The sequence below is a fragment of the Leptonychotes weddellii genome, chromosome 1, assembly GCF_054177405.1.
Source record: "Leptonychotes weddellii isolate Sample4059 chromosome 1, ASM5417740v2, whole genome shotgun sequence".
NCBI classification, from domain to species: domain Eukaryota; kingdom Metazoa; phylum Chordata; class Mammalia; order Carnivora; family Phocidae; genus Leptonychotes; species Leptonychotes weddellii.
In genome coordinates, this window is record NC_138369.1 from 108,656,047 (window position 1) to 108,683,857 (window position 27,811).

At 42.3% G+C, this 27,811-nt stretch overlaps 1 protein-coding gene across 2 annotated transcripts in view; it reads left to right on the forward strand.

Annotated features, from left to right (window-relative positions):
* The window catches only part of FNDC3B (fibronectin type III domain containing 3B), a 326,828-nt gene that overhangs the window by 68,260 nt on the left and 230,757 nt on the right, over nucleotides 1-27,811 (forward strand). For both annotated transcript variants that reach the window (XM_081829673.1, XM_081829674.1), the window contains exon 2: nucleotides 6,045-6,183. In XM_081829673.1, coding sequence (XP_081685799.1) covers nucleotides 6,073-6,183 — 111 coding nt within the window. In that variant the 5' untranslated portion in view covers nucleotides 6,045-6,072. The remainder of the gene's footprint in view (nucleotides 1-6,044; nucleotides 6,184-27,811) is intronic.

Consider the following 27,811-nt stretch of genomic DNA (forward strand, 5'->3'; position numbering starts at 1 on the left):
TTTTTTTAAAGATTTTATTTATTTATTTGAGACAGAGAGAATGAGAGAGACAGAGAGCACATGACAGGGGGAAGGGTCAGAGGGAGAAGCAGGCTCCCCGCCGAGCAGGGAGCCCGATGCGGGACTCGATCCCGGGACTCCAGGATCACGACCTGAGCCGAAGGCAGTCGCTTAACCAACTGAGCCACCCAGGCGCCCTCTCTGGTATGTTTATGACAATTTTCTGAAACCAGGCCTGCAATAGATTCTCACTATTAGAAGTCAACTGGTACTTTATTTTATTTTTTTAAAGATTTTATTTATTTATTTGACAGAGACAGCGAGAGAGGGAACACAAGCAGGGGGAGTGGGAGAGGGAGAAGCAGGCTTCCCACGGAGCAGGGAGCCCGATGCGGGGCTCGATCCCAGGACCCTGGGATCATGACCTGAGCCGAAGGCAGCCGCTTAACTGACTGAGCCACCCAGGCGCCCCTCAAGCTTTGATTTACCACTGTGTCCGTGATGGTATTTTTCTCAGGCTGTAGAACAAACATGTTGCAAGCCAGTGTTTACATGCGGTTTAGATTATGTGCATGTGATTGGTTACTCTGTGTTTTATTGGAAAAGATACAAACTTTATGGAATCACAGTTATCTTTAGTGGTATGAATTTTGAAGATTATTTATTAATATTTATTAGATGATTTATTTGCCCAATTGCTTTATAAGAGGTTCCTGTAATTGATGGGTTTCCATCAATTTCCCTTTCATCAGGGAACCCATTTGGTTTCTGAAAGTGCATTTTAAATTGCAGAATGGAAGCAGAAAGTTAACACTGATGGTGTACAGTCTTCTTATTGGTTCCTTTACTGCATCTGCTTATTTAGACACTTCCCTGGGATAGTCTGGAAGTCATTCAAAAGCCACATTAGAGGGTAGGTGAAGTGAGCTTGGGAGCCCGTGCCTCTGCCCGACTTAAATTTATCCCCTCCTTTTCCTGCAGCTGGGCTGGCTCCTTCCGTCCTGATGGTTATACTTTGTTCCTTTTGGTGTTGTTACGTTTCTTTTTCTCTTGTCATCTGAAACTAATTTGGGTACTGTACTGCTGATTCACATCTTGAATTAATGTAAGGAAATTTGGGTCATTGGCCCACGGAGTGAGGGACCAGGACATTTTGTTGCTACTTTGAAGGCCAGGTCCACCAACTTAGAACTCTCCCAGCAGTGATTAGGGCTTTGGTTTTTTCAAGTCAGAAAAGCTTCCTAGTATATTGTTGCTTTCTCTGGCCTTTGGAAATGGATCTCTGGTTCTCTCCTCAGAATCAGGTTTTTCATGAATTTGGCCAGTATGTTTCTTGGTATAGGCTGGGGCCAAAATACCATGGAAAACCTTTTTAGACTTGGAGTGGGGGAAGCAACATAAGAGGAAAAAGTAATAAGCCAGTTGCCTAGAGTAATGTAAAAACTGAAGACCTTTTGTAATATTCTTTTAAAGTAAGGTGTTCTTTAAAAGCTTTGGGGCATATTTGGACGGAGTTAAATGTCTTACTAACAGTGAGGATCTGTTCTTTTTGTTTCTCAGATTGCCCAGCCCCCACCCCTGCCGTTAGCTGGGGAGGGGCTTCTTCCCTTAATTCTGGGCCTTGCTAGCAGGTAATGAAAGTGGCAAACGACTGGCTGTCATAGGAGAGGGAGAAGGTAACCACAAGTGCTCACGTGGCATCCCTCTCCTGTCAGTCAAAAGACTACAACTGGCTGGGCATGAAGCACTTGTGGTTTTAGTGTTAGGATGTGTGGTTAGGGGGAGAGGTGGTGAAGGCCTGTGGTTGTTACCAAATTCTTTGAAATGGAAGTATGGGTAAGAACACAATGAAGAAAAGGAGCGAAACCTTGGAGCTCTGTGAAGGAAAAAAAAAATTCAGAGGATTAGAAAAAAGCGTTGTAGCAAGGGTCATCTATTTTCCATTTTTTAATCCGTATTAGTTTTGCAGCACATTTTTATTCATGTGTGAAGGGTAGTGGTCTAAAGAATGGGGTCCTTGCAAGGGGGACAATGTGAATGTGGCACAGCCTTGAATAAAATACCCGAGGTCTGGGACCCATTTGGCCAGCTCAGATACACATCTGTCTAGGGGATAAGGAACCCAGACCAGGAAAATAAGTGTTTTGTCAGGGTGGTTTCTCCTGAGGCTTTCTGACTATAACAAAAAACAGTCAGAGCTCAGTTTTCTGGAGGTTACCCATCTGGCCATTCAGCTTCTCTTAGAGCTGATAATCAGCAAGTGATCAAGGAAGATGGTTGAAGGCACATAAGCGAGCTTCAGTGACCCCACAGGGACTGTTCCTCTTCTGTGTGTGTACATGACTAGCGATCTGGCCTCTTAGGCCAAGGAAGATGTAAGACAGCAAATTTAGGATAGGGTCCTGAAATGCGAGGGGGGTGTGGTTTGCAGTATTGCCTAAAGAGAAATAGGGAAAAACCAACAATTACATATAAGATCTCAAAGAAGGGGTGAATTTCTCCGGATAGGTAAGGTCAGAATGCTTCAGTAAGTCCTTAACACATCACCTTGTGACTGAACACAGGATTGTTGGGAACAATGACCCCACATCCCTAAGAAAAAAAATGTTATGGCCAGCATGCCCTACAATGAGGGAGAAGTGCCCTTTCTATCCACAGTCATTACAAATAAAGTAAGTTTTGTTCCTTAAAGTTAACTGTTTGGATAATAAGCCTTCCACATTTATTGCTTCATCTGTGACGCTAAATTGTATTCCATGATCATTTTAAGGGACAACTTGGCTGGCATTTGCCTTGCTAAATAGCTGGGCATTATCTTGCTTACAGATAATGTACTTACTTTTTTCATTATATCTTTTGCATTCCAGGCAAATGAAACTATTCTCTGTATGGGCATAGAGCCTAGAAAGGGGAATTTAAATATTGCTGGCTGCATGTACCACCCCATCTAGATGAATCTTTTACCTGATACTTGGGATAAAGTCTGGTTTACCTCTGATAAAACTCTTCGGGATTAGAAAACAGGGCTTGGATTTTAGCAGGCCAGTGGCCTAAGGATAAGAGGATCAACAGCTTCGGTTATGGAGAGGTGAGGCTCCGTGCTAGGGTTCACAGTGGCTTTTATTCACTTTATTCATTCTTCAGTTTCCTCCATGATTAACAGTATGGTTGAGTTTAGACATTAGGAGTGTGTGATGTTTATAAATTCTCACTGATTGCTGTCTGAGTGATTGTCACATAGTTGACTTTCTTTTAAGTACGGTTCCCTCTGTCTTCCCTTCCCGGCTCCCCTCCCAATAATCTGCAAAAGCCACTATACATCTCTGAGGTAGATAGTCTATTGTAGCAGGGGGGAGAAAAAAAAGGATTCGGGCACCTTTTTTCTTTATAGAATAGCTGCATTACCCGAGGTTGCCTGTACAGTTTTCAAAAGCAAATACAATTATAATTATCTCCTTGTGCCAGTGGACTTGGTTTCTTTGGGTATTTTTGTAACTCTGTATGGGCCCCCTGCTCTCCCATCCTACATCTCTCGGACCTTTGTAGGCCTTAGGTCTGTCCCCTTATCCCACAGTTGCAGAGCCTGGAGTTTATGGACCTGACATTTGTGCTTCAGACTGCTCTGTTAATAGCAAGTGCCATTGTTTAACTGGGCACCAACCAGAAGTTTTCTTAAATTGGAATTGTCACTGTTAGATACAGTGCTGGCATTGAGATATTCTTTGGTATTAGGGACGGGACCAGAAATGCCTGAATTTGGTTTCAGATTATGAATATCTCCTGCTACCCAGTACCTGCAATTATCCCCAGGAGACTGTGAGAAATAGGAATAAAATAGCACTGGTTAATTGGATTTGAGTCTCAAACCCCAATACTGAAAAATCAGGCAGCTGGGTTCGACCATATGGAGCATAAGGAGCTACAGCCCAGAGCAGGTCCTAAGGACCTCAGTCCTGTGCGCATCCCTCCCGCCCCCATTCATTATTTACTCTTCTCTAGCCTCATGGAAGGACCTAGAGGCCGAAGGGACCTAGGGGCAAGCCCTGCAGTCGGTTTGCTCCTGCTGCCTCTTGGGGTGAGAAAAGAGAAGCAGGTTCCATCCTTGGGCTTGTGTCTGAGATGACAGCTGGGGCTGCCCATGTGGCAAAGGGCTTTGGCCCCTCACTGCTTTCGCAGGGAAGGGAGAGAAGACAGAGCCATAATCTGCACCACAGCCTCACCAGCAAAGTGCCTTGGAACTCTTCAGCTGGAAGAGAGTGCTGCTCATCCCAGAGGCTTTATACTCAGACCCCTGATGTAAATTACTGCCCTGTTTATCCGACCTGCAATTAGGAAGAAACATGAAATAAAACATTCCACTTAAAAACAAGCCTGTGTAATATCAGCAGTCTGGGGAGAGTAGCTGTCCTTTCCTCATCCACTAGGAGGATTAAGTATATTAGAAATAAAATTGAAACAGACATCGGTTCTCCCTCATTTGACCTACTCAATCAAGCAGTGATGTCATGATAGTGTCAATGGAATTATCTTAGTTAATTTTACTGTGCAAAAATCTGTTTCCTTCATCAGGATAAACTGTTGGGCTTTGGGTTTTGTACTTTCATTTGCTTAGGAACTGAGTAATTGCCTCATAAAACAGCATGATGGTACTATTAACACTGAATTATAAGACCTGTTATTATAGAATGTGCTTCCCTAGTTGGGACAAGACTTCGTTGTTTGGTGCTTAAAATAATTAGTTTCTCCAAATGGGGTTATAATGAACAGTGTAAAATTTTACCTTTTTAAAATAAAAGAAGTTTACAGTCTCTTGGGTGGCTTTTATGCATCATTTGATACTTCCAGGGAAGGGGTTTCTTTTGGGTGGGCTTGCCGGAGAGGGAAATAAATTTAATGTTTGGAGTGGAGGGGGTTAAGAATGAGAAAAATACTTTATTTCTGTCACACCTGAGACAAATTTGAGACCATCATTAAAGGATTTGTTCCACTGTTTTGCCTGATTTGGATATTGGGATTCCCAATTGGGGATCAGATATCCTTGACTTGATATTTGGGGGGACGTCATTATGAGTGATAAATGTATATGTCCGTTTGTTTCTGAATGGATTGAAAATGTGTGTTTGTTTTGTCTTCTTTGCCCATGATATTAAACTTTATGTGCCATAAATTTTTAGGCATAAGTGAAGGATATGTAAATGCTTCTTAAAGAACAAGTTACAATTTAAACAGGAATTTGTTGTTACTTTCCCACTGTTGAATTGGAAAGCTTGTTTTTGGTAGCAAGTACCATTTTGGAATGACAGTGGGCTTTGTGCTGTCTTGAATAGTTGTATGAAAATCATTTATTCTGTGGAAGCAAGGTGGTCTGCCTTTGAGCCCTACTCTGCACAAGGTGCCATGGGTTCTGTCTGAGAGACAGGGAAGTTCAAGATCTGCACAGTGATAAGGACATAAATGCACAGCAGGTTAAATTCAATTCAAGGAAATGACGAGAGAGAGATAATTAGAACATGATTAATTACCAAATTAGTGGCAGGGTCAGAAATTGCAACAATTGCAGTATAACCTCTGTTAACTTACTTGGATTAACTGCTTATGAACAGTATTTTGATCCTAACGAAAGGGAACACCTGTTTTTATAGGTCATCCTCTTTGGCCTTATTTTCTGTAATTAAAGATAATGATACCACCAGTGTTTGTTTGACACTTGACCTTCTTACAGTACTGTCTCGTTTTAGCCCCAGAAAGATCCCTGGAGGAGGGTAGTTACTATTATTCATGTATTTAAGAAATTTAAATGACAAAGTCTAGGTCTGGGAGGTTATGTTTACAGGGCAGCTTGGAGACTCAAGTCAGTGGTCTCCTAGTTCAAGCCATTTCCTTGCTTTGGCTTTACCCCTCCTTGGGGCCTGGCACAGTAACGTAGGATTAGAATAATTTGATTTTCAGCTGATTTCATGATGGTGCACTTAAATTGCTGATGTTGTTATTGGTGACTGTTTGGGATCCTGGGTCCTTTTTAAAAAATGGTGGTTCTTTTGCAGGAAGCCAGTTGAGGGCAGTTCTCCATGAATGTACGTCACAATGATGATGACCGACCAAATCCCTCTGGAACTACCGCCATTGCTGAACGGAGAGGTAGCCATGATGCCCCACTTGGTGAATGGGGATGCAGCTCAGCAGGTTGGTGTGGTAAGAGGGACATTTAAGTCAAACTGTTTAAGTGCAAACCATTTACCCAGTCATTGTTCTAGTTTGAGATTCAAAGATCTGTGATTGTGAACATTCATACTCCTAGAGGTAAGTGTTTGTGCTGTATGACTGCTATATGATTTTTTAAAAATATCCGATTATGGCTTCTGATAGCAGCAAATCTTACCTCATTCAGTTGGTATTAACTGCTGAAGCATCAGGAAAATGTCTGATTTTTAAATGAATCATTTCGAAAATATGTACAAGTCTTTGGAATAAAATGTCTGTTGATTCATGTCCTGTATTGTGCTTGACTGGTTGGCCTGGTTGTCCAGAGCAGAACACTCAGAGGGCGGGTCAGGGTTTGATCTCACGCTGGGGGTGACTGACCTCAGCGAGATGCACAGGTCCACGAGAACCCACCCTGGCTTCCAAATGTAGAGCCTGCTGCTTGGAAAGTGACGGTACTTATTCTCTGTAAAACTTCTCCGTCAGTATTACTGAATATCACAAAATAGAAAAGATATTTCTGAACTCATTCACGCAGCACTTGGGAAGAAATTTAAATGGTTACATAAAGCTTTAAAAAATTATTAGGTGAACTGTTTTGATAACAGATTTTCATTTGACTGCAAACACCGGGTTTGCTCAGTCTTCTACTAAATAAATATCCTTTTGTCTTTGCACAGTTCTTTAGGAGCATAAAGGTAAAAGTCTTTGTCTTATGAAAAGTAGAATTGGGAATAATTTCGTGAAAAATCTTTGCTCAAACTCTATCAATAATTCAAATACGTTAATTAGCCATTTATTTGATGTCCGTATGTGCTTGCTTTCCCTCCCCACAATCTGTCATAGTATGTGAACACCCTTTATCCATCACAGTCCATTCATACTTTGCCTCTATTGGGTATTACTTTGCTGCCTAATTTATTTATATTACTTTCTTGTGCTTTAGAATATCTAATGGATGTTCAGTAAACGTTCATTGGTTGAATGAATTTCATCCTTTCTCACCACTGATGGGCACCTCCCTTCCTGACTCTTTAATCTCTCTCTCTGTGCTGGATCATTTCCACCAGACATCCTGTAGTATCCTTTACCTCAAACCCACAAACAAACAACTACCCAGCAAAACAAGATCGTCTCCCTTGACTCCACATCACTGTGTAGTTACCACTTCCTGTCTCTGCTCTTCTTACAGTAGATGTTCTCTAAGTAGAGCCTCTGCTTCCTTCGCTCCATTGCTCTTCAAGCCCAGAGTCTTCACTTGCATCTTCTAGTCTTCCTCTCCCAAGCCTGTCGGCAAGGCCTGTTGGCTTCATCTCAGGGAAATGTGCTGAAACCATAATTTGCCATGTCTACTTCATTTCCGCTACCACCACTGGACTCCAAGCCAGCATCTCTCACCAGGGTAGGACAGTCCCTCTCACTGGTCTCCCTGCTTTTACTTTTTGCCCAGCAGAAAGTATTTACCACACAGCAGTCGTTTGAGAGAATTTCCGAAAACACCCACATCAAAGGCGCCTGGGTGGCTCAGTCGGTTGAGCGACTGACTCTTGGTTTCAGCTCAGGTCATGAGATTGAGCCCCATGTGAGGCTCTGTGCTCAGCACGGAGTCTGCTTGAGGTTTTCTCTCCCTCTCCCTCTGCCCCTCCCCCTGCTTGCACATGTGCGAGCGATCTCTCTCTCTCCTCAAATAAATACGTACGTAAAATCTTGAAAAACACCCACATCATGTCAGTGCCCTGCCCAGAGTTGCCCTGTAACACCTGGAGTAACATCTGGTCAGCTCTCTGGGTGTAGCCCTTGCCCTCTTCATCATGCTCATGGGAAGATCTCCAAAAGTGCCAGGGACTGTTTAAGGTGCAGTGTCTGGTCTCCCTTTTCACTGATTAAAAGGATAAAAAAAAACAAGGTGGGGCGCCTGGGTGGCTCAGTTGGTTAAAGAGACTGCCTTCGGCTCAGGTCATGATCCTGGAGTCCCTGGATCGAGTCCCGCATCGGGCTCCCTGCTCAGCGGAGAGTCTGCTTCTTCCTCTCCCGCTCCCCCCTCTTGTGCTCTCTCTCTCTCAAATAAATAAAATCTTTAAAAAAAAAAAAAGGTATTCAAATGTGACTCAATTTGGAAGGCATCTTGGGCCTCCGCTCAGTCACCTAATTCCTGTTTGAGTATGTACTTGGAGACCCGAGACCACGTGTCCATGTTACTGTGCACCATTCTTGTGTTTTGATGATTTCTTCCTCAGTGCTGTAATTCAGTTCACACAGAACACCCTTTTGTAGTTTATGATCTCTAGCACACCAAGTCCTTAGTTACAGAATTTTCAAATTCTCTCATTAGACATAAACTTTTTTGCACTTAGAAATGACCAAAGCCTGAAAAGACTGTGGACATCCTCAGGCCATGCAGCATTTCACTGCTCTGTATGTCTACCTTAGCTCTAAGTAGAAGCTGCTTAATAATTTTGATTAATAAAATCACATTTTAATTTTATCTGTATTTTATTTATCTGTAAAGCCAGGAATGGGAAAATCTGCTAATTCATTTGTTTTATACACTGTCAAATATCAAGCTTTCTCAAACTGGGGCTATACTCACTCTAAAAATTCTCATTGGAAGGAAATGTTTTAGTCTTTCTAATTAGTAGATATGACTGTGTTAACAACATTAATATATTTATAGGTTATGTGGGCCAAGCTATTGATTGACAATAACCCTGAATTTCTCTTAATGGGGCATACTTGGTAAGTGGGCTGAGTGTGTTTGAAATCTCCCTCTTAGCAGGATCAACCCAAGATTTATCATGCCTTGAGGTTACCTCTATGTCACTGTGGCTCAGCCTAGGCAGTAGCCTCTGTGCCGGACATTTTTCTTCCTCTTTCTGCCCCTAGAGTCTCCATCCGTGTCTCCCTCATTTCCTCAAGCCTCTGCTCTTTCCTTTGGGCTGTAACATTTAGTTTTGGCCTAGTTAGGTATAGTAGAATCCTCAGGGCCTGTGTGTGGAACCTGGGTTAAGGCACAAGGTGAAGAGACTCAAGGAGCAAGCAAAACCAAAAACAGTGGAAAAATACCAGAGAGGAGGGGGTAAGGAAAGGAGGCGGTCAACAAAAAGAACAAGGACCAAAGGTCAGGATCCAAAAGTCTGGGACTGCATGAGTTTTGAGTGCTTGCCTAAGACACCTGTTGGTATTTGCTGCTTGCTCTTAAGAGCCTGTGTGGTGTGATGCTCAGGAGATCTGTGTTAAGGATCAGGACACAGAGGACACACCAGAGAATATGATCTCTACTAATGTTTTCTGGTTATTATTATTATTACTATTATTTTTCTGAGCATAACCTCAAGATTTTATTGTCTTCATAATATAACAAAATAAAAAGCTTAGAACTGGATCTCTTGGCCCTTTCTCTTCTATCTCCTCCCAATTCAAAAGACTTGCATCTTTTTTTTTATTCTTATTTTTAACTAATCTCTAAACCCAGCGTGGGGCTCAAACTTACAACCCCGAGATCAAGAGTAGCATGCTCTACTGACTGAGCCAGATAGCTGCCCTTGCTTGCATCTCTTAATCGCCAACATTCTCTTAGATCTGCAGTTGGGCTCAACACATTCAAGCCTAGCACAGTCTTCTTTGTAGTTTTAGCCTTTTTGCAGAAAATCGGCTTCATCTGCCCAGGCTTCATATGCCCACCATAGCCACTTTGGAGATAGAGGGTTGACTTCGATGATGGACGTGGTGGACACTGTCTGCAGACCCTTGGGGGTGACATTTTAAGGGAGGGATGGGCAGCATTTGAGCCACCCCTCAAATGATACTGTTATAAAGAGCTGGCCACTGGCCATGGGGCTGTGCCTCTACCTTTGTGTTAGGAGTGTATATGGCGATGCTCACCTTGTGTGTGTTTACAGCATTCTTAATACTTCGCAGCTGTGCAGAGGACATTCTAAACATTTCCGTATATGCAAAAGAACCACCGCAGTTAGGAGAAAGCTCCCCAGTCCCCACAGGCCTCCTCCTCCTGAGTTTTGTCCTGATGGTTTCGGGACTTAGTTAGGACAAGTTCTTGCCAAGGTAGTCCGCTCTGTTCTGTCTCTCTAAATAAGAGACACTGTTAGTTTTCATTATCCAGAGTCATGTTAAGTTTCAAATGTTGGTTTGTCATTTTATAGAGGTAGCAGGAAAAGGATGATTCTTTACTTAAAATGAAAAGCCATCCTCATTATGAATGAATATTTTAAAAAGTACATTATCAACTAAATGAACAAGAACAGTAGTTAACACACAGTGTGGACGGAAGCAACTTTTAACAGCTTTGCTTTATTGAGATAGTATTTAAGGTATACAGTGGAATTTGCTATTTTCACAGAATTGTGCAGCTAAGACCACAGTTTTAGAACCTTCTAATCATTATAAACAGAAACCCTGGTGCAGTCACATCCCAGTCCTTCCTTCTCTGTATTCCTTGGCAACCACTAACCTACTTTTTCTCTCTGGAGGTAATTGGCCCATTCCGGACATTTCATATAAATGAAATCATGCAATACGCAGTCTTTTGCGCCTGGCTTCTTTCACTGAGCATAATGTTTTCAAGGTTCATCCATGTAATAGCGTGTATCAATACATTACTGGCAAGTGCTACTCCATCACATGGATATATTACATTTTGCTTATTCATTCATCAGTTGATGGACATTTGGGTCCTTTTCACTCTTTGGCTATTATGAATAAGGCGGTTGTGAACATTTGTGTGCAAATTTTTGTGTGGATGTATATTTTCATTTCTCTTGGATATCTACCTAGGAGTGAAATGGAATAGCTTTATTTTGAACTATTGTTTTCTAAATAAAGTATCTCTGTTCCTCTCACTATAATTTCTTTTACCTCTGAATAGATCAGCCTGGCTAAATAGAGTTTGCTTCCCTAAATATGCCTGACAACATACTATTCTTTTTTTTTTTTTTAAAGATTTTATTTATTTATTCATGAGAGATAGAGAGAGAGGGAGGCAGAGGGAGAAGCAGGCTCCCTGCGGAGCAGGGAGCCGATGCGGGAGTCGATCCCAGGACCCTGGGATCATGACCTGAGCTGAAGGCAGACGCTTAACCGACTGAGCCACCCAGGCGTCCCTGACAACATAACTATTCTTGTCAGGTTTCCTAACCTGAGTTTTTGTGTATGGCTATATAAATTATGGCAGTGCCCATCAGTAATCAGAATATTGGTGCCTACATTTTCAGAACCTATGGTATATAAATTTAACTGTCTTTGGTTTTAGAGGTTTAGAAATGTAACCGCTAGTTTGAAGCATGAAAGTGCAAGCATCAGCCCAATTTCCAGCTTTTTCTGTTGGTTTAGTGTTTTATTTTATTCTTTATTTTTTTAAAAGATTAGTTATTTGAGAGAGAGAGAGTGTGCGCTCACAAGTCGAGGTGGGCAGAGGGAGAGAAACTCCGGCTCCTCATGAGCAGGGAGCCTGATGCAGGGCTCGATCCCACAACCCCGAGATCATGACCCGAGCTGAAATCACAAGTCGGACACTTAACCGACCGACTGAGCCACCCAGGCCCTCCTCTATTGGTTTGGTATTTTAATAATCTCTGAAGAAGAATTACAGCAGTCACCAGTGTTTAAATAAGGAAACCATTAGGTTAAGAACAGAAGTGTTAACACAGACATTACTGATTCGCTAATTTAATATGTGATACTTACAGCCTACAGGAGGGTGGTATGTATGCCTCTTTTTATCTTGTATTGTTGGTGACTCTTCTCATATACATGTTCATTGGGGGTCAGTGGGGGTGGGGATAGATTTAGATGCCTCATTGTCCTCCTGTTCTTAAACGGCAACTAGCAAATGTTTCGTTTGTCGTATTTGTCTTTTTTTTTTTCTTTTAAGCTTGCAGGATATTAATTGCTAATGAGTGTTCTTACTGCCTCTTCTTCAGGAAGTAGATCTCCTTAAATGTAAACAGAAAACTTGTTTCTCCCAGCGGCTCAGGATAACATGTGAACAGGCTTGCCCTGAAAGACAGAAGTTTAAAGTACCTCATCCGTGTCCACAGTTCTCTTGACTTTGTCTGTGCCTTTTGATCAGCATGCAGCATGTCATTTTATCAAGAGCGAGTTTCTGCCCTCCTTTTGTTTCTTCTTTGCGAAAGCCTTTGTTTCCCCTAGACGGAGTACACAGGCAGAGATTTCCTGGAGCATTCTTTTGAGTACACATTTCCAGACAGCACATTAAACATATTAAAACTTTCCATGTTCAGATGGTGCTCGTCATCGGCATGTCTTTTACCTCAAATGTGCTTCTCCTCCAATTCCAGTGACCTTTTCTGTTCTGGTTGATGTCTTCTTAATAACTTTTCCTTGATGGCTCCCTCCTTGCATTCGGTAGTTCAAATCCTCTCACCATGCAGGCTTACTCTTTAAATATCCTGATAGCCACCGTGTCAGGGAGACCCAGGAAGCAGTCTACAATCAGTATAGCGTAGACAAATGAATAAACCATTCTTGGGAAGTTTGCTCAGGAAGAAGAAAGATACTCAAATGAGAACAGTTAAAGTAGAGGCTATAGCTCTTATTGCTGAACAACATTATATAACAGCTCCTTTTTTTTTTTTTTTTTAAAGATTTTATTTATTCATTTGAGACACAGAGATACAGAGAGCGAGAGCATGAGCAGGGGGAGAGGCAGAAGGAGAGGGAGAAGCAGGCTCCCCGCTGAGCCAGGAGCCCAACGTGGGGCTCGATCCCAGGACCCCGGGATCATGACCTGAGCCGAAGGCAGCTGCTTAACTGACTGAGCCGCCCAGGCGCCCCTATATAACAGCTCCTTTTATGACAGAGTCCTATTTAGAGGCTGGGGCTTGGGCAGAAAGTGGAAAGAGTTAAGTTTGGTCAAGTGTTGGTTTGGGAAACTGAGCATGGGGAAGCTTGGTCTTTGGGCAGACTCTTCAGCATCAAGATGTCTGCGGAGTGTACAGCTTGTGCAAATGTTGAAAGACAACGGTCACCGCAGACTGCTGTCCACGTTCTCTCTACCACTCACACTTGTAAAGGCCTTGGGTGTCTGGATATCATCGTGGTCTTTTCTTCGAGATTTGCGATAGAAAGGAGGAGCGAGAGGGCAGGATGCACGACCCAACTTAAGGAGGGACTGAGTAATCGATTTGTCCATTTTAATAAGTACCTGTCACATGTCTCCTGTGCTCGCACTACACCAGGTGCGGATAGGTGCTGGCTACACAAAGCTGAACTAGACCCTGCTCTGGCCCTGAAGGAATGAGCAGTCGAGTGGGGGAGCAGAGCGTGGTTCACCAAAATTAAAAGGCTGTATTTACACACATGTAGAGCCACAGGAGAAGTGCTTGGATTGCAGAAGATGCCTGTGCCCTGGGAGCATGGAGGAGGGGGTGGATCAGGGAGTGGACGAGGCGGGCAAGAAAACAGGGCTCGAAGTGTCTGTGCGGAGGCTGAGTCTGCACAGACATCTCACTCAAAGTGAAGTCTAGGATTTTCACTCCCCTTTGCATATCATGTCATCGGTTTCTGTCTCATGTAGTGAGACTGCTCTGGAGGGCTGGTACATTCCATGGAGAGCTCACGTTAGTGGTACCCCAAACCATATCTGCACGTTCTGCCATCTCTTCTCTGGAACTTTGGCTAGTCCATGTTCTTGTTAGTGAAACTCTTTGGTCCTCTGATGCATCCCGTGTGGCTGTCCACCCCTTGATGTCTGTCCCTCAGAATTAGTGATCTCATAGCGATGCTGACATAGTGAGCACCCCCCGTCCCCAGCTACTTTCCAGCAACACAGGCAGCCACCCCTGCTTCTGAGGGCCCGCTTTTCACTGTAAATAAAAAGGTGTGTTTATCCAGGTCTGTGGTCTGATTTTTACAATCCTCTCTGCCTTAGGTCTGCCAATTCCACTCACTACAAAGGCTTCTGAAGAGTCATAGCCTCTGCATAATCTGTCTCATAAAGGAAAATGTTGATGCCATATTATCAGAGGGTGTTGTTATATGTGGCACCCACAATAATTACACCATACGACATGTAATTATGACAGCTCTGAGCTGTCTGAGTTGAGAGATACTTCAGAATTTAATTAGCCAAAGGCAGTAATAATAAGAGACAAACTGTAGTCCGTATCCTTCAAATGGTAGAAATTGAGCTGCCTTCAAAAAGGAGAGGATTAAGGAAAAACACTGGCGTGGCAAAGTTGCGCTGCAAAATAACGGCAATTTAAAACTCTGCAGTGGTTTTAACATTATGATTGTTTTCAACTTATTGCAGCGTTTGACTGTGTGGTTGCACTGTAAACTCGAGAACAGGGACTGTGTCTGTTTTTCACACAATGCCTGGCGTCTGAGGTAGTGTCCGGTCAGTCCTTCATTCAGAATGGTTGAAGGATGAATGGAATGAACAAATTTAATTCATCTGAACCGGGGCTCGAAAACTGACCGTTTGTTATATTTGTCAGACAGGGCTTCTCCTCTTCCCCGCCTCTTTATAATTGTTATCATTATTAAAATAATTAGGTACCAGTCCTTAAAGATTGGAAGATTTACCTAAAATTCTGGATCTTTCTGTTTATCTGAGAAACCCAGAAGATCTGATAACACTGGGCTGGTCTTCCCACTTGGCAGCAGTGGGTTGGCAAAAAGAGGCAGCAGCCCGCCCCAGCTGGGGACTGTCCTCCTCAGTCCCCACTCTGTCCCCTTCGCTCCATTTCTGCACTTGCCTGCCTTCTATGGCTGCCCGGGGTTGGAACCTGGAAATTAACATTTTTACCTTTGAAACTGCATTTTGTGCTCACGCGTCTTGTGTTTCAAATAGAGCAAAAATGTTTGGGGAAAAAAAAAAGTTTGATTTTTCAGGCACACTCGTTTGTGTATCATACTTAGGAAGTGATTTTAATGTTTAAGCCTCCTAGTTTTTTTCCTCATGAATTGTGAAATGAACTGGTGTGGGCTCCAGGTCATCTAGCTCAGTGGGAGGGTTTCAATTTACGTCTTACAAGGTAGGACCCACGTATTGGTTTTTTTTTTTTTTTTTGGCCTTTGCTTTTCAGTGAACAGAATTTTGAGTCCCCGGTCAGTGCCACATTGAGCACTCACTAAAGCATAGCAGGGGCAGAAGGAACAAGAAGGTGCCTTGATTTTACTGTTTACAGACTAGTTAGGGATGTTAAACACAGATGCAAGCTATCAGCATTCCAAGGGCAGAGATGCAAGTACTTGTGTTTATAATCTTGTTTTAGAGGCTCCAAGAATTGAGACTTCCTTAAATGCTTATTGAAATAGAATTTTTTAAAAGCAGACTTTTCCTGGTATTACCTTGATGAGGCATTTAATACCATTTCTGTATTAACTTTCTCTTTGGATAAGATTAAGTATGATGGCTTTCCAGCCTCTAATGTCTATTTTCTTTTGATAATGTGTATTTGTCATGTTAAATGTGATGTGACAGCCATGGCTATGTCTCATAGCGCAGTAAAAATAATACATAGACACACAGGAAGAAAAGATGGGATAGTTCTCCATCTACATGTGTTAAGACATATGTTTGAATAACCATTTTCATGTTGGCAGACTTTTCTCTCTCTCACTCTTTTTTTCTTTGTTAAAATGATTGATTTTAAAAATAGGATCATGTAAAAATGATATATGTTACACTCCAAACAAGACAATAGTGAGCAAGCGGCATAAAATGAGTAACATGAATCTTTAAGTTCCAAAGACCTGTGCGAAAAATAAATAGCCTGCCGAGGAGCCAGCTGCTGAAGCCACACAGTATTGTATGGAGGTAACTCTGGGTTTCTTCAGACTACATTTATTTCCCTGTTTAAATTGGGATTGGCCAGAACTAGGTACCTCTTAGTAATTTTCCAGCCAGCTCTACCTTTAGAATAAATTGAAGCTGAAGCTGTAGTGGGCCTCCAGAAAAAAACAGAATTCACGTGCCCCTTTAGTGTTCATTCCGACATCGGTGTTGCTTCTCAGCCCTGGGCCTTTTTCCTTAATAGGAGACCATCAGATCAGATCATTGCTGGGGGGGGGCGGGGGGAGACTGTGTTTTATGGGCAGCAGGTGTGTTTAGCATGATCATTAATTAGAATGACCCTGCCGCTCCTAGATCCACTCTTTATTGTCCATTCCTTACTCCTTGTAGTAGAGTAGGTGTGCATTTGGATAAAATGGACAGCCTGAATTTAGGGAATTACTTCGTTAAGGGTTTCTGCTTTGCAAATAACTGGGCAGTTAAATGGAGACAGCACGGAGCTGGAGCAGACTGGTCTAGCTTTGGGGGCAAGGAGACTAGAAATACAATCAGTAAAGCTGTTATCAGGGTTCCATTCCTATTATTTTCAAGAAATGGTAATTAAATGGTGTGAGCCAAACCTTAGATTTGGAGAGAAATGGACTTGTGCTTGTTACCTGGTTACGTTACATGACTTAATTTTTAAGAGGCGTTGTTACAATGTTCTTGTGTTTTCTAAGTAGTTAGAAAAATGTAGCACTGACTGAAACGTATTACTACTTCAGTTTTTAGTATATGTGCTGCTGAAGCGAGCACCGTATTACTACTTCAGATGAAAGTTTCTTTGCTCTTTGTATTGGATTGTCCTAGTCCATGGGAGAAAGAAACCTTGACACACTGAAGCGTGTGCTTCGGTTAGTGATGTGGTTTGGTAGCTGAATTGGCCAGAGTTGTGCACCTCGTACGTCTTTTCTGATTTCGCTATTTTAATTTTTGTTTTATATAGTCAGAATGGGTCTATTTGAGACCCATCTTCTCATTACCTTGCAAAAAGTCCATATAAAAAGCATCCTTAAAAAATGTCTGTTTATTTATAATTTATTTGGTGACTTGAGTCATTTAGACTTTAGAGCAAAAATAAAAGTAATATAAAACACGAATATAATATTAATTATGAAGGAATGGCATCCATATTTTTCTTTTAGGGGTTGTGATGGGAAATCAGACCTTAGGCTTATATGTGCCTTGTCTGTGAATAGTACCTGTCTTAAAGACCCAGGGAGTCTCCATGGAGGGTAGAGTTGGGTGATGGAGGACATTATCCTTTAATAGATGGTTGTTCACATCAAGTTTAGTTCTCAAGAGTCTCCATTTTTCTCGTTTTTAAAGTGGTTTTCTCAGGGTCAGGCACTGAAGAGTTTTCCCATTTTTTTATCGATTGCCCCTGCACATCATGTTTCTTCAAGGGGCCTTGGAACTTTAAAGAGCCTCCCATAAGGAGACTTGAAGCTAGACACCACACCAGGTGTGTGCTGTTTCTTGGGAAGGAGGCAGTGGCTCATTTTCTATTACAACACCAAGGATAAAAGATTCCGTAAGGTTGCCTCTTCCAGAAATTTCAGGGCCTTAACAATGTATAAGATTCATCAGAGGTCAGATGTTTGACATTGAAAGAATTCTAAGTGTCTGAGTTTTTGGCATTTACCTGAGACCTAAATGTTACTCTGTAAGCTTGCTGATCACCAGCAGGCTTTTGGTCTCCACTTTTAGTTGAGTGGTTATTTGTGGGCAGTAAGTTGAGTTGTTGGAAAGAATGGCTTTTATATGATATTTTGATTTCTTTGTTCCCTCTGTGGTGGAGGGAGTGCGTAATAACTGAGGGCTTATGAGGTGCTCGGAATGGTGCTAAGCACTTATATACATCATTTCATCCAGTAATCATACAGCCCGTAAGGTGGTGATCGTTCTTACACAACCGGAGGCGAGAAAGGTTAAGTACTTCCAGCTTGCAAATCACAGGACTGGGATTTGAGTCCATTTAGAACCTCCCTTCCTAGAAGGGTAGAGTTGCTTGGGTTGGGCATATCTCATTGTCTCGTTCAGGTAAACAGTCGGGAGAGATTTGGGGGACTTGGGGACTGGGTTTTGCCTGATGGTAAATTATAAAAGTTCATGGTGAAGACTCTTCCTGTTCTATGATCTTCACATTAGCTCTGGAAGGTGGCAGTGATTCTGGATCTGGAGCTTCTGAAAATTGCCAGCCAGGTGGTGGCGGCGGTGTCTGAGGCCTGGAGGCACGGGTTGAGTTTGGAGGAGTTGGGAGTGAAGTCATCTGAGGCCCAGGTCACTGGAACTCCTCCCTTTCTTTCCTTAGGGGAATAGTTCTTTCCCTGAGATTAGCAGTGGGGGAGTGGTTCCCTCTGGGGTCAGCAGCTTTGGACCAACACAGTGAGCCAAGACAGGGTGAGCAGGAGTTCCTTGACCCCGCCCACCCCGGGAGCTAGGAGATGACCTTTTGGTCTGCCTTCCTTTCCTCCCAAACCCCGCCTTTCATTTTCATTCAAAAATTACATCACCCCAGAGGCACAGTTTTTGTGTCTGAAGAAATCTGAAAACTCACTGGAAGGCTTGAACCTATTAGCTTGTTTGTTTTTCATCCTGAATTTATAAGTATGTCTCAAGTAATGCCAAAATTACAAGAAAAAAGAACTACCCTAAGTTTGTCCTTCAAAGAGAAAAGAAAATGGCCACTTGGCTACGTGAGCGGTTCTTAATCTCGCACCTCTGCTGCTGCTTGTTCTCAGGGGGAATACAGAATTAAGTGTCCTGCAGTATTTGTACCATAAGCCACGACACACCCGTTCGCTAGCCAGTTCCTCGTTTTCTTTGTTTGAGATTGATGAAGGGCTGCTTGGACTTTGTCTCTCCTCAAGATGTTAATTGCATGTTTCAGAATCATGTGTTCTGTTAAAAATCACTTACGCATAGCCTTGGAAAGAGAACTGGAGGCCGGGAGTTGCTTCAGGGGCGCAGAATATTGTTGTGGAGGCCTTGGGAAATAAATCTTAAGAGTTCGTTCATTTACCACCAAGACATATTTAGTCAGTGTATATAAACAAAAGAAGTCACAGTGTGCCTGGACATTATTTGTCCCAGATGGAGTTTAAACTTGGCTCCTTATCCTGCACTGATGTCATGGTGCATAAACGGGCCCCAAATCAGAGCTGCACACAGAATCCTCTGTGTACTTGTGTGTGCTGAGGGCGGGTGAGGAGAGGGGTGGCGCTGGCCGGAAAATCTTTGTCACATTTTTCCTTCGTTGTCTGCAGAGACTGGTGTGTCAGTCCTGAATTTGGACTTGGTGCAGAGTGAGGGAAGAATTGGAATAATCTGTTCATTTGTACAAATCGGTATGTGTGTGCACCCAGGGATATCATCATTCCAAGACCCGAGAGTCCAGATGCGCGCCTGCTTTCCAACAGTTGCTTGCAAAGCTCTGGTACTAAGATCTGGAAAGGAAAATCTTAAAGCATTGCCTTTTTGAAGAGCGTTTTCAGTCTGTTTGTCTTGAAACCTCAAGTCTGGACAGTTTCTTTAAACTTTTTAATGGTCTTAAGTATCCAGCTGTATAATTCTGTTTTCCTGGAATGTATGGTGGATAACCTCTCAAGCTCCTTGCTTAAGTGTTTAGAAAGGCAAATGTCTGATGCTCCTTAGAGAATCTGGCCAAGTTTAATTCTTCCTGTGTGCTTTGAGGAGGCAGCTTGGGCCAGAAAAGGGTCTTCTGGAGTTCTGAGCAGTTAGTAGGAAATTTCCACATACTGTGGTGTTACTTTATTACATTTTATTGCTGACTTTCATTATGATAATCTTAATTAGAGGTGTTTCCAAGTAATTCAAACCATTTTGTGTAGATGTAAAGGGTTTAGATTTCAGGACTTCTGTGAATGGATTCCAAAGTCACTATTGTTGCCTGAATCCACGGAAGCTGGACAGACACCGGAATGCAAATGAGGTGGGAGGTGAACCTTTAAGGAAAGCCAGAATGTTTCTCAAACAGAAAATCTGGTCAGAGGTGAGAATTGGCTTTGTTGTTTTGAGAAGATAAAACACAGATTTGGTAAAAACAACAACAACTACTTTTTTTTTTAATACTCTCTCTTTAGAGGCCCCATTTTTTTTCTTAGAGATTGGTCACTGGTAGAAATTTGAAGAAAAAGAATTAATATTTTTTGAGCACATATTATGTGTGAGGCCTTGTACCAGAGCTGCATTAGGGTTGCTCTTTCCCTTGAGTGCACATATGAGGTATTAGCTCGTTTTTGTTTTTTTGGGTTTTTTTTTGTTTTTAGATGGGCACCTACGGGGATGAGAAAGTTAAGTGCTCTGTGGGGCAGAGCCAGACTCACCTGCCACCTGTCCGATTTGCTCTTCTCACTGTACAGCTTGGTTATTTTGGTTGATTTTTTTTTAACTCTAAAAGTCAAAAATGAATTGAAATTAAAATAGGATTAGCAGAGAGTGACTTAACTACTCAATATTTACAGTCTGCATGTTATTTAGAAGACAGCTCTGGCCTGAGCTTCATTTAATTTTATCTCAACATATAGCATGGCAGGAAAAGATACTTAAACGTGTAGAAGGAATATGTGCTATTAAGTATTCATTTTTAAAAAAATCTTTAAAATGCTTAAGATTGTTTTTTTTTTTTAATTTAAAGATGGCATAGTAGGTGGTATGGTTTTGTCTAAAAATCTGAGTCCTTAACTTATGCTTCAAACCTTTTTGTGTATGTACAATATGATAAAAGGCAAACTTTAACTTCAAGATTTAAAAAATGAATTAGTTAGTTTGAAATGGAATTATTTAGGAATCAGAAAGTAGATGTTTTGGGGATATGGTTAACTTTGGACCCTTGAAAATGAGTAATGGTTCTCCTTTGACTCTGAATTATATCTGTTTCCCCACTATCCTACCAGTCCTACTAGGCCTTCTTTGCTTGTGGTGCACAAACTGATGAAAAACATGCTAGGTGGGCAACCTAATCCACTGTGACCGCCTGGGGAGTTGACTAGAAATAAAGGAAGGAATGCTAGGTTGGCTCTTGGGCTTAGCTTTTTAGAGTAAAGGCCAAGAACCCAAAGAGAAGAAATAAAGGCCAGAAAAAGTTCAGGAGGAGGAGGAGGCACAAGACGGGGGCAGACTCTGGAGGCCTATCGATGGTAGCAGGGTAGACATGGAAGCGGCAGAATCACAGACAACACAACTAGAGTGACCCAAAATAGGAAAAAATGAAGTAGTTCTGGCTCGTGGAACCATAGACATTACTACACCTCCATAATCTCAGAACCTTCGGTGTTGGTGAGGAGGTAGGGCAGAGCTTGTCTGCAGCAGACCCTGTGACCTGGCTCACCATACTGTTATTTTTGAAAACTTAAACTCTGAACAGCATAATCTTTGAATTATGTCACAGGTGGATTTTTCATTAACCTCTCTACTGCTCTCCGTGTGCCCAGTGTCTCCCACCTCAGTTGGAGTTACTCACTGCTATCAGAGTCCTCTAGTAATGTTGCTTTCTCCCCTGGGAAATACTACCGCTCACAGGATGAAGTCCAGACTTCTAAGTGGGGCGCACAGAGGCTTTTCCTAGGCGGCCCTGCTCCGCAGTCTCACCTTTACCCCTCTGGACCAGGCGTATGCCATTAGGGCCAGGTCAGATTCTGTTTGTTTTTTTAAGATTTTATTTATTTTTGTGTGTGTGAGAGAGAGAGCGAGAGAGAGAGCGTGCGTGAGCACGAGGTGGGGTGAGGCAGAGGGAGAAGCAGGCTCCCCGCTGAGCTGGGAGCCCGATGTGGGACTCGATCCCAGGACTCCGGGATCATGACTTGAGCCAAAGGCAGACGCTTAACCGACTGAGCCACCCAAGCGCCCCCATGTCGGAATTCTAAACTCATCCTACAGTCCAGGCCTCTGTGTGTTTACTCAAGCAGTTGTCGTTTGGCTTACCCGCTTGCAGTCTCTCACTCCTGCCTTAAATATCATTCCCAACGGTAACTTTCCCTGATTTCTCACCGCTTTCTTCAGTTTCCATAGCTGTTAGTAGCAAATAGTCATATTTTATTACAGTTCATTGTGTTATCTACCCTTGTACCAACACACAAATGAGTAGGATGTCCTCTTTCTCATCTTAGTATCACTAGTGCTTTATAAAGTGCCAGGCACACAGTAACTACTCCGCAAATGTTTTTGAGAAATCAAGGCTTCAATAATTGCATTAGGCATTGATTTAAATAAATTTCATGCACCGAAGTCAAGGGTTGAATAAGTGAAAATATACTGTATAATGGTGGGGAGGGGGAGTCCTCACTGTTCTGTAAAATCCTTCCCAAACCCTAGCATATGACCTATTTGTATTCACTTCTGATTTGATGTTGGTGGGTATGAGCTACCAGGCAATAGTAGTGTTAATTTTAAACAGTTGAAAAAGTATAGTGATCTAGGAACGTCAGCTGTACAATATTGAATGACAAAATAGCGGGAACTGATTTCCTGTCATTTATAAGCATGAGAACATTCTTCATGGACACATTATTTCTTGATTATGTCTTAGGGAGAACAGTGTTAAATGAACGACATGGCCAACATTGAAATAGGTTTAAAAAATACTAGAATATTGGGAATATAGGCAGTTAAATGTTTCTTCACTGACCTGGCCTTGAGATTCTGATAGTAGAGTTGTTTAGGTGCAATGCATAGATTACCAGAGGTGCGTGACATGGAGTACCACATCAACGTGGATCATGTTACTCTTTCTCAGCCAATCAAAACTAGACATGAGGTAGCTGGATCTGAATGGTAGGAGACATTTTAGATTCAGTGTGCACAAAGCACATTCAGGGTAGGGCTGACTAGGTGAAAAGTAGCCTGAACTGCTCATTCCCCATCAGTGTGGCCAGAGCCCAGCCTATGAACATGGGGTGCGTTGATGGAATTGAGGAGTAAAAGGGGGTGGTATCTCACCTGATGGACATTTTTGACAAGGATTAACCCTGAAGTGGTATTGACAAGAACCAGATTTTGTTCTCAGTGAGCATAATTTTCAGCTAAAGGAAGAAGAGTTACAGTTTTGGCACTGAGAGCTGTGTGAAAAATGTATTTAATAAAATGAAAATTATTTAAGTAAACGTCATGGTGCTTCAAATGCACAAGGGTATTTGGTAGCTGTTACTTTTAGCCAGGGAAAACTATACTTAAGCTTACATAGAATTTTGGTCTTTTATGTTCTTGGTTTTTATCTTGAAAGTCCTGTAGTTGGAACCTTAGACTCTGGCATTTGTGGCTCTCTTAAAAGAGGCTTTTAACCTAGTTTTGGCCATCTATATTACATTTTGCATTTTTTCCATTTAAGTTAAGGTTATATTTTTATTCTTAGCAAACAGCAGCTCTTTTTGTAATAGAATCTCTTTATTCAAGGCAGTATACAATTAGAGTAGAAATGTATGACTTCTTACAAGCTGCCATTGTTTCTCTTTATAGCCCTTACCACTATCTTAAATGTTTTATTTTTGTTTAAACTCTACCCCCGCACTACCCTTCTTCATCCTATGTAAGTTCTGTTTGTCAGGCTGAGGTGGGCAGAACTTTGTATTATCTAAGGCTCTATTCCCTGTGCCTAGAGGAATGCGTGACCCATTCTGGTCAGTCATTGATATTTGCTAAATTAATAGAGATATCATAGTAATTCTGAGGACGCTTGTTTCATGAAATGGGCTTTTTGAACTCTTTAGAATGTATAGATTTTCAGGCACTGGCGTGATTTCAGTGCATAAAAATGTCCTCCTTGGCTTGTCTGATTTCTCTTCCCTTGGTTACCTATTAATCCATTCCTGTCTTTTGTTGTTAATCATGGGTGACTTTGGGAAGCATAGATGCTAATAGATGCCATTGTCCTGGAAGTCCTCTTTCATTTTTCTTATGCTTACTGTTGGGCCACAAGAAGTGGCATCTCTAGTGATTGTGATAGTCCATGATTAGCTCCTTGGTCGTCTTAGGATTCGAGGGGAATTCAAGGACTTGACAAGGACTTTATGAGAATAAACCTTGCTCGGTATAAAAGCCACTGTTGGTTGTTAGTTAAGGGTTCCCTTACCACCCAACTGTCATATTGGGAGCTATGGACTCTGGCTCAGGGAGTGGGCTTGGATTTCCTAGAACAGATCTTGTCCTCACAGCATGTCTTGGAGACATGCCCTTGACCCAGTGAAGTGAGTTCTCTCTTTATAGTTGTTTATTAAAGTTACCTTCATAAAGAATTGACTTTGTGAAGCCCATGCCTATCAGAGGGGGGAATCTGTGTAATAGAAGAGAAGAGCCTGCGTTTTGGTCAGATGGGGCTGGATTCCAGTGCTCACTCAGTCATTTTGTAGTTTTGTGACTTCAGACAAGTCACTTACCCTCTTTAAGCCTCAGTTCCCCATCTATATAATCTGGTTAATAATACCTACCTGGCAGACCATGGGGGTGTTTAATAATAGCTGTGTAGGGGCGCCTGGGTGGCTCAGTCGTTAAGCGTCTGCCTTCGGCTCAGGTCATGATCCCGGGTTCCTGGGATCGAGTCCCACATCGGACTCCCTTGCTCAGCAGGAAGCCTGCTTCTCCCTCTCCCACTCCCCCTGCTTGTGTTCCTGCTCTCGCTCTCTCTCTCTCTCTGTCAAATCTTTAAAAAAAAAAAAAATAATAATAATAGCTGTGTATATAATCATTGTAGAAAAAAAGCTGTTGAAAGGAGTTGATAAAGTAGCCTGCATCATTCTGAGTTTAAGAGATATGTAATGGTCTGTTGAGGGCGACAACTTTTGAACCTTCCATTCTCTGAAGACATCAGAATACTAAAAATTTTGGAAGCATTGGAGTATTCTTGCTCCTTGCTTCAAACTGAACAGGTCTGTGGGGGACCTGGCTGGCTCAGTTGGTGGAGGATGCGACTCTTGATCTCAGGGTTGTGAGTTTGAGCCTCGCGTTGGGTGTTAAAATCTTTAAGAGAGAAAAAAAATAAACTGAACAAGTCCTAAAGCCCAGGAAGAAACAAAATAAGACTATTTTGTCCTACCAGTGTTGAAGAGAGCAACAGCTTCAATACCATGTGTGTCCCTGTGCCTTGACCCAGTGTGCAGGTCCTTCTAGAGGCCTCCTGGTCTTATGTGTGTTTTTCCTGCCAGCTTTGGAGTCAGGCTTCAGGTAGGACAGGTGAGCAGATGAGACAATCAATACTTCCCATCATCTTCTAGTACCTTTCTATTTTACCTGCCACATTTTAATCTTGGGACATTTTCTTCGTGTATATTATTACCACAAAGATAATTATTGGTTATATACAGCTCATCTTCTCTCTTTTCCTGATTTGGAGCAAAGGGAGGGGACTCAGAAAACATATGATGCCCACTTTTCAGTTTTCTGGAGACCAGCTCCAGTCTCTAGCCCAGGCACCAGGGTCTCAAAGGTGTGTATTGATGGATGGTTTGGGCCTTTGAGGGCCTGACTGGAGCGTGCCAGGATTTCTCTGGAGTTTGGGAATCTGGAGTGTGTGTGTGTGTGTGTGTGTGTGTGTATCCAGAAAAAAAGTGCTATTATTCCTCTCATATAATCAGAAGTCACTTTTTAAAGTTATTAGATATTCTTGGGGCACCTGGGTGGCTCATTCGTTAAGCATCTTCCTTTGGCTCAGGTAATGATCCCGGAGTCCTGAGATTAAGCCCCCAGTCAGGCTCCCTGCTCAGCGGGGAGCCTGCTTCTCCCTCTCTGTCTCCCTCTGTTCTCCTCCCCCCCCACCCCCCCCAGTGCTCGCTCGCTCTCAAATAAAATAAAATCTTAATTATCTATTCTTGGATAGAATCCTTCCTTATGTGGAACTCTTCTGCAGCTTTTAGGTTATATCATTTTTTTCCCCTAAAGATATCTGTTGGATAATCTTAAATGCTGGCTGCAAGTGAGAAGTGTTCATTTATACATAACACAGTCAAGAGTAAGACACGCCTCACCGAGTGTGGCAAGTGGAAGAAGCTCCCCAAATGGAACAGGGTCCCCTCTCCTGGCATGGTTTATATCTTGAGCGTCTGGCTATTGGATTTAACTTTTAAGAAAACTGCAAATGTTAACGTTCCATCTTTGGTCAGTCAGTACTGTTTCCCCAGCAGAAGCTTTAGTGATGGGCACATTCGTGGCAGTGGCTGTTTGGTCAGGGGGCTGGGGATTTTTTTTTGACGCATAAATTAGGAATTTGCCTCCAGGAATGGTCTTAGATACCATTGATCTGGTTAATCAGCCACCCACAATTTAAATTGCAATGGTAGCTTTCCTTTTCCTCCTCTAGTTAGATTTATACCTTTAAGGAAAGATCTGTTGACACCTGTTTCAATTAATCTTGTTGGGCAAAGCTTTCTCACGATGCTGTTTTAGCCTTTTGCTTAATTACATCAATCCTACCTCTTGTTTTATTGTTTAAGATTTTGGAAGAATGGTCACTTAATTTTCATTAATTTTTGACAAACTTGCCTCTGGTTATTTGGGGTTGTTTGGTTCCTTTAGCTGTAACAGATTTGAAACTGATCTGATGAAGCAAGCATAGCCTGAAGTATGCTCTTATGATTTGATGAACACGGTTCTATTTTAGCATCTCTGGAGAAGAATCTATCAGTGGTTAAAATCTTCCTCTGACGAGACATAGAATGCAGCATGAATTGTTTTAATGCTGACTTTGGAAGAGCAGGAAATGCTTAGCGAGTGGACAAAAAATGATGAGGTTTGGACAGTGATAGGATGTTTTACGTTCTGCATTTATGAGAACTTGTAACAGTTATGTCTGCCTGGTGGCTAGAGAGAGAAAGGAGGGAGGGAGACAGAGTGGGTTAGAGGGGGGAGAGATTGAAGGGCAGGCTGCTATGACAGGAAAGGTTAAGCGCCAGGGAGCCTGCCAGGGTGTGACTCATGCGCCTCAAGGCTGGGTGATGCAAGGCACGCTTCTGACTTCTCATTCATGTCTGTTGTCAGGGACAAGATCACTGGGCTGGTGTGTGTCCCAAAACTTTGTTATCTCTCCTTTATTGACAGTGAAAACAGCAAGGTGGTCAGTCGACCTCAGTATAATAAAATGCTTTCTTTTAAAATAACTCGGTGCCAAGATGAATATGGGTTGCTCAAATAATGACTTTTGCTCTTACTAAGAAAAATTGATATTGGGACGCAGGAGATTTGCCTGGTTTCTGAGGTAACTTGGTAGATTATAATCTGGTTGCCATAGCAACCCAGCAGCAGGGAAAATTACAGGAATGAAACATTTGAAGAGAGGTATTTTAGTAGGATGCTTAAAAGCTCTTTACCTATCATCTTTCCCCACTGAAGAAGCAGGGTGGGGTTCAGGAATTGGCCTCCGTAAGCAGAGAGGGGATGGCATAAATGGCTTTTGGAGGCTTGGAATTGTGGCCTGGTGTCTGTGACCGCTAAGGAATCATTATAGACACTTTTCATACAGTGTGAGGAGCAGGTAATGTGACAGAATCTGGAGCGTACCCCAATTCAGAAATCCCTTTTCTTGCCTGGAACTTTCCATAATACTGGTGAATTGTACTTTGAGGACCTGCATTCAGGACACGTTGTGTGACAATTATGAGAGCGGTGGAGGAGAGAGAGTACATGAATTTGGGATTGTCAGAGAGTATCTGGGGCATAGGCTTGATGTCCTTTGATTTTTTTTTTTTTTCCTCTCTAACTAATTAATTCTCCAGCCTGTATTATAGGTCTTATCCCCACAGGTTTCAACACAAGCAAATGATTTCTGCTCTATTATAGTAATGTTGGAAT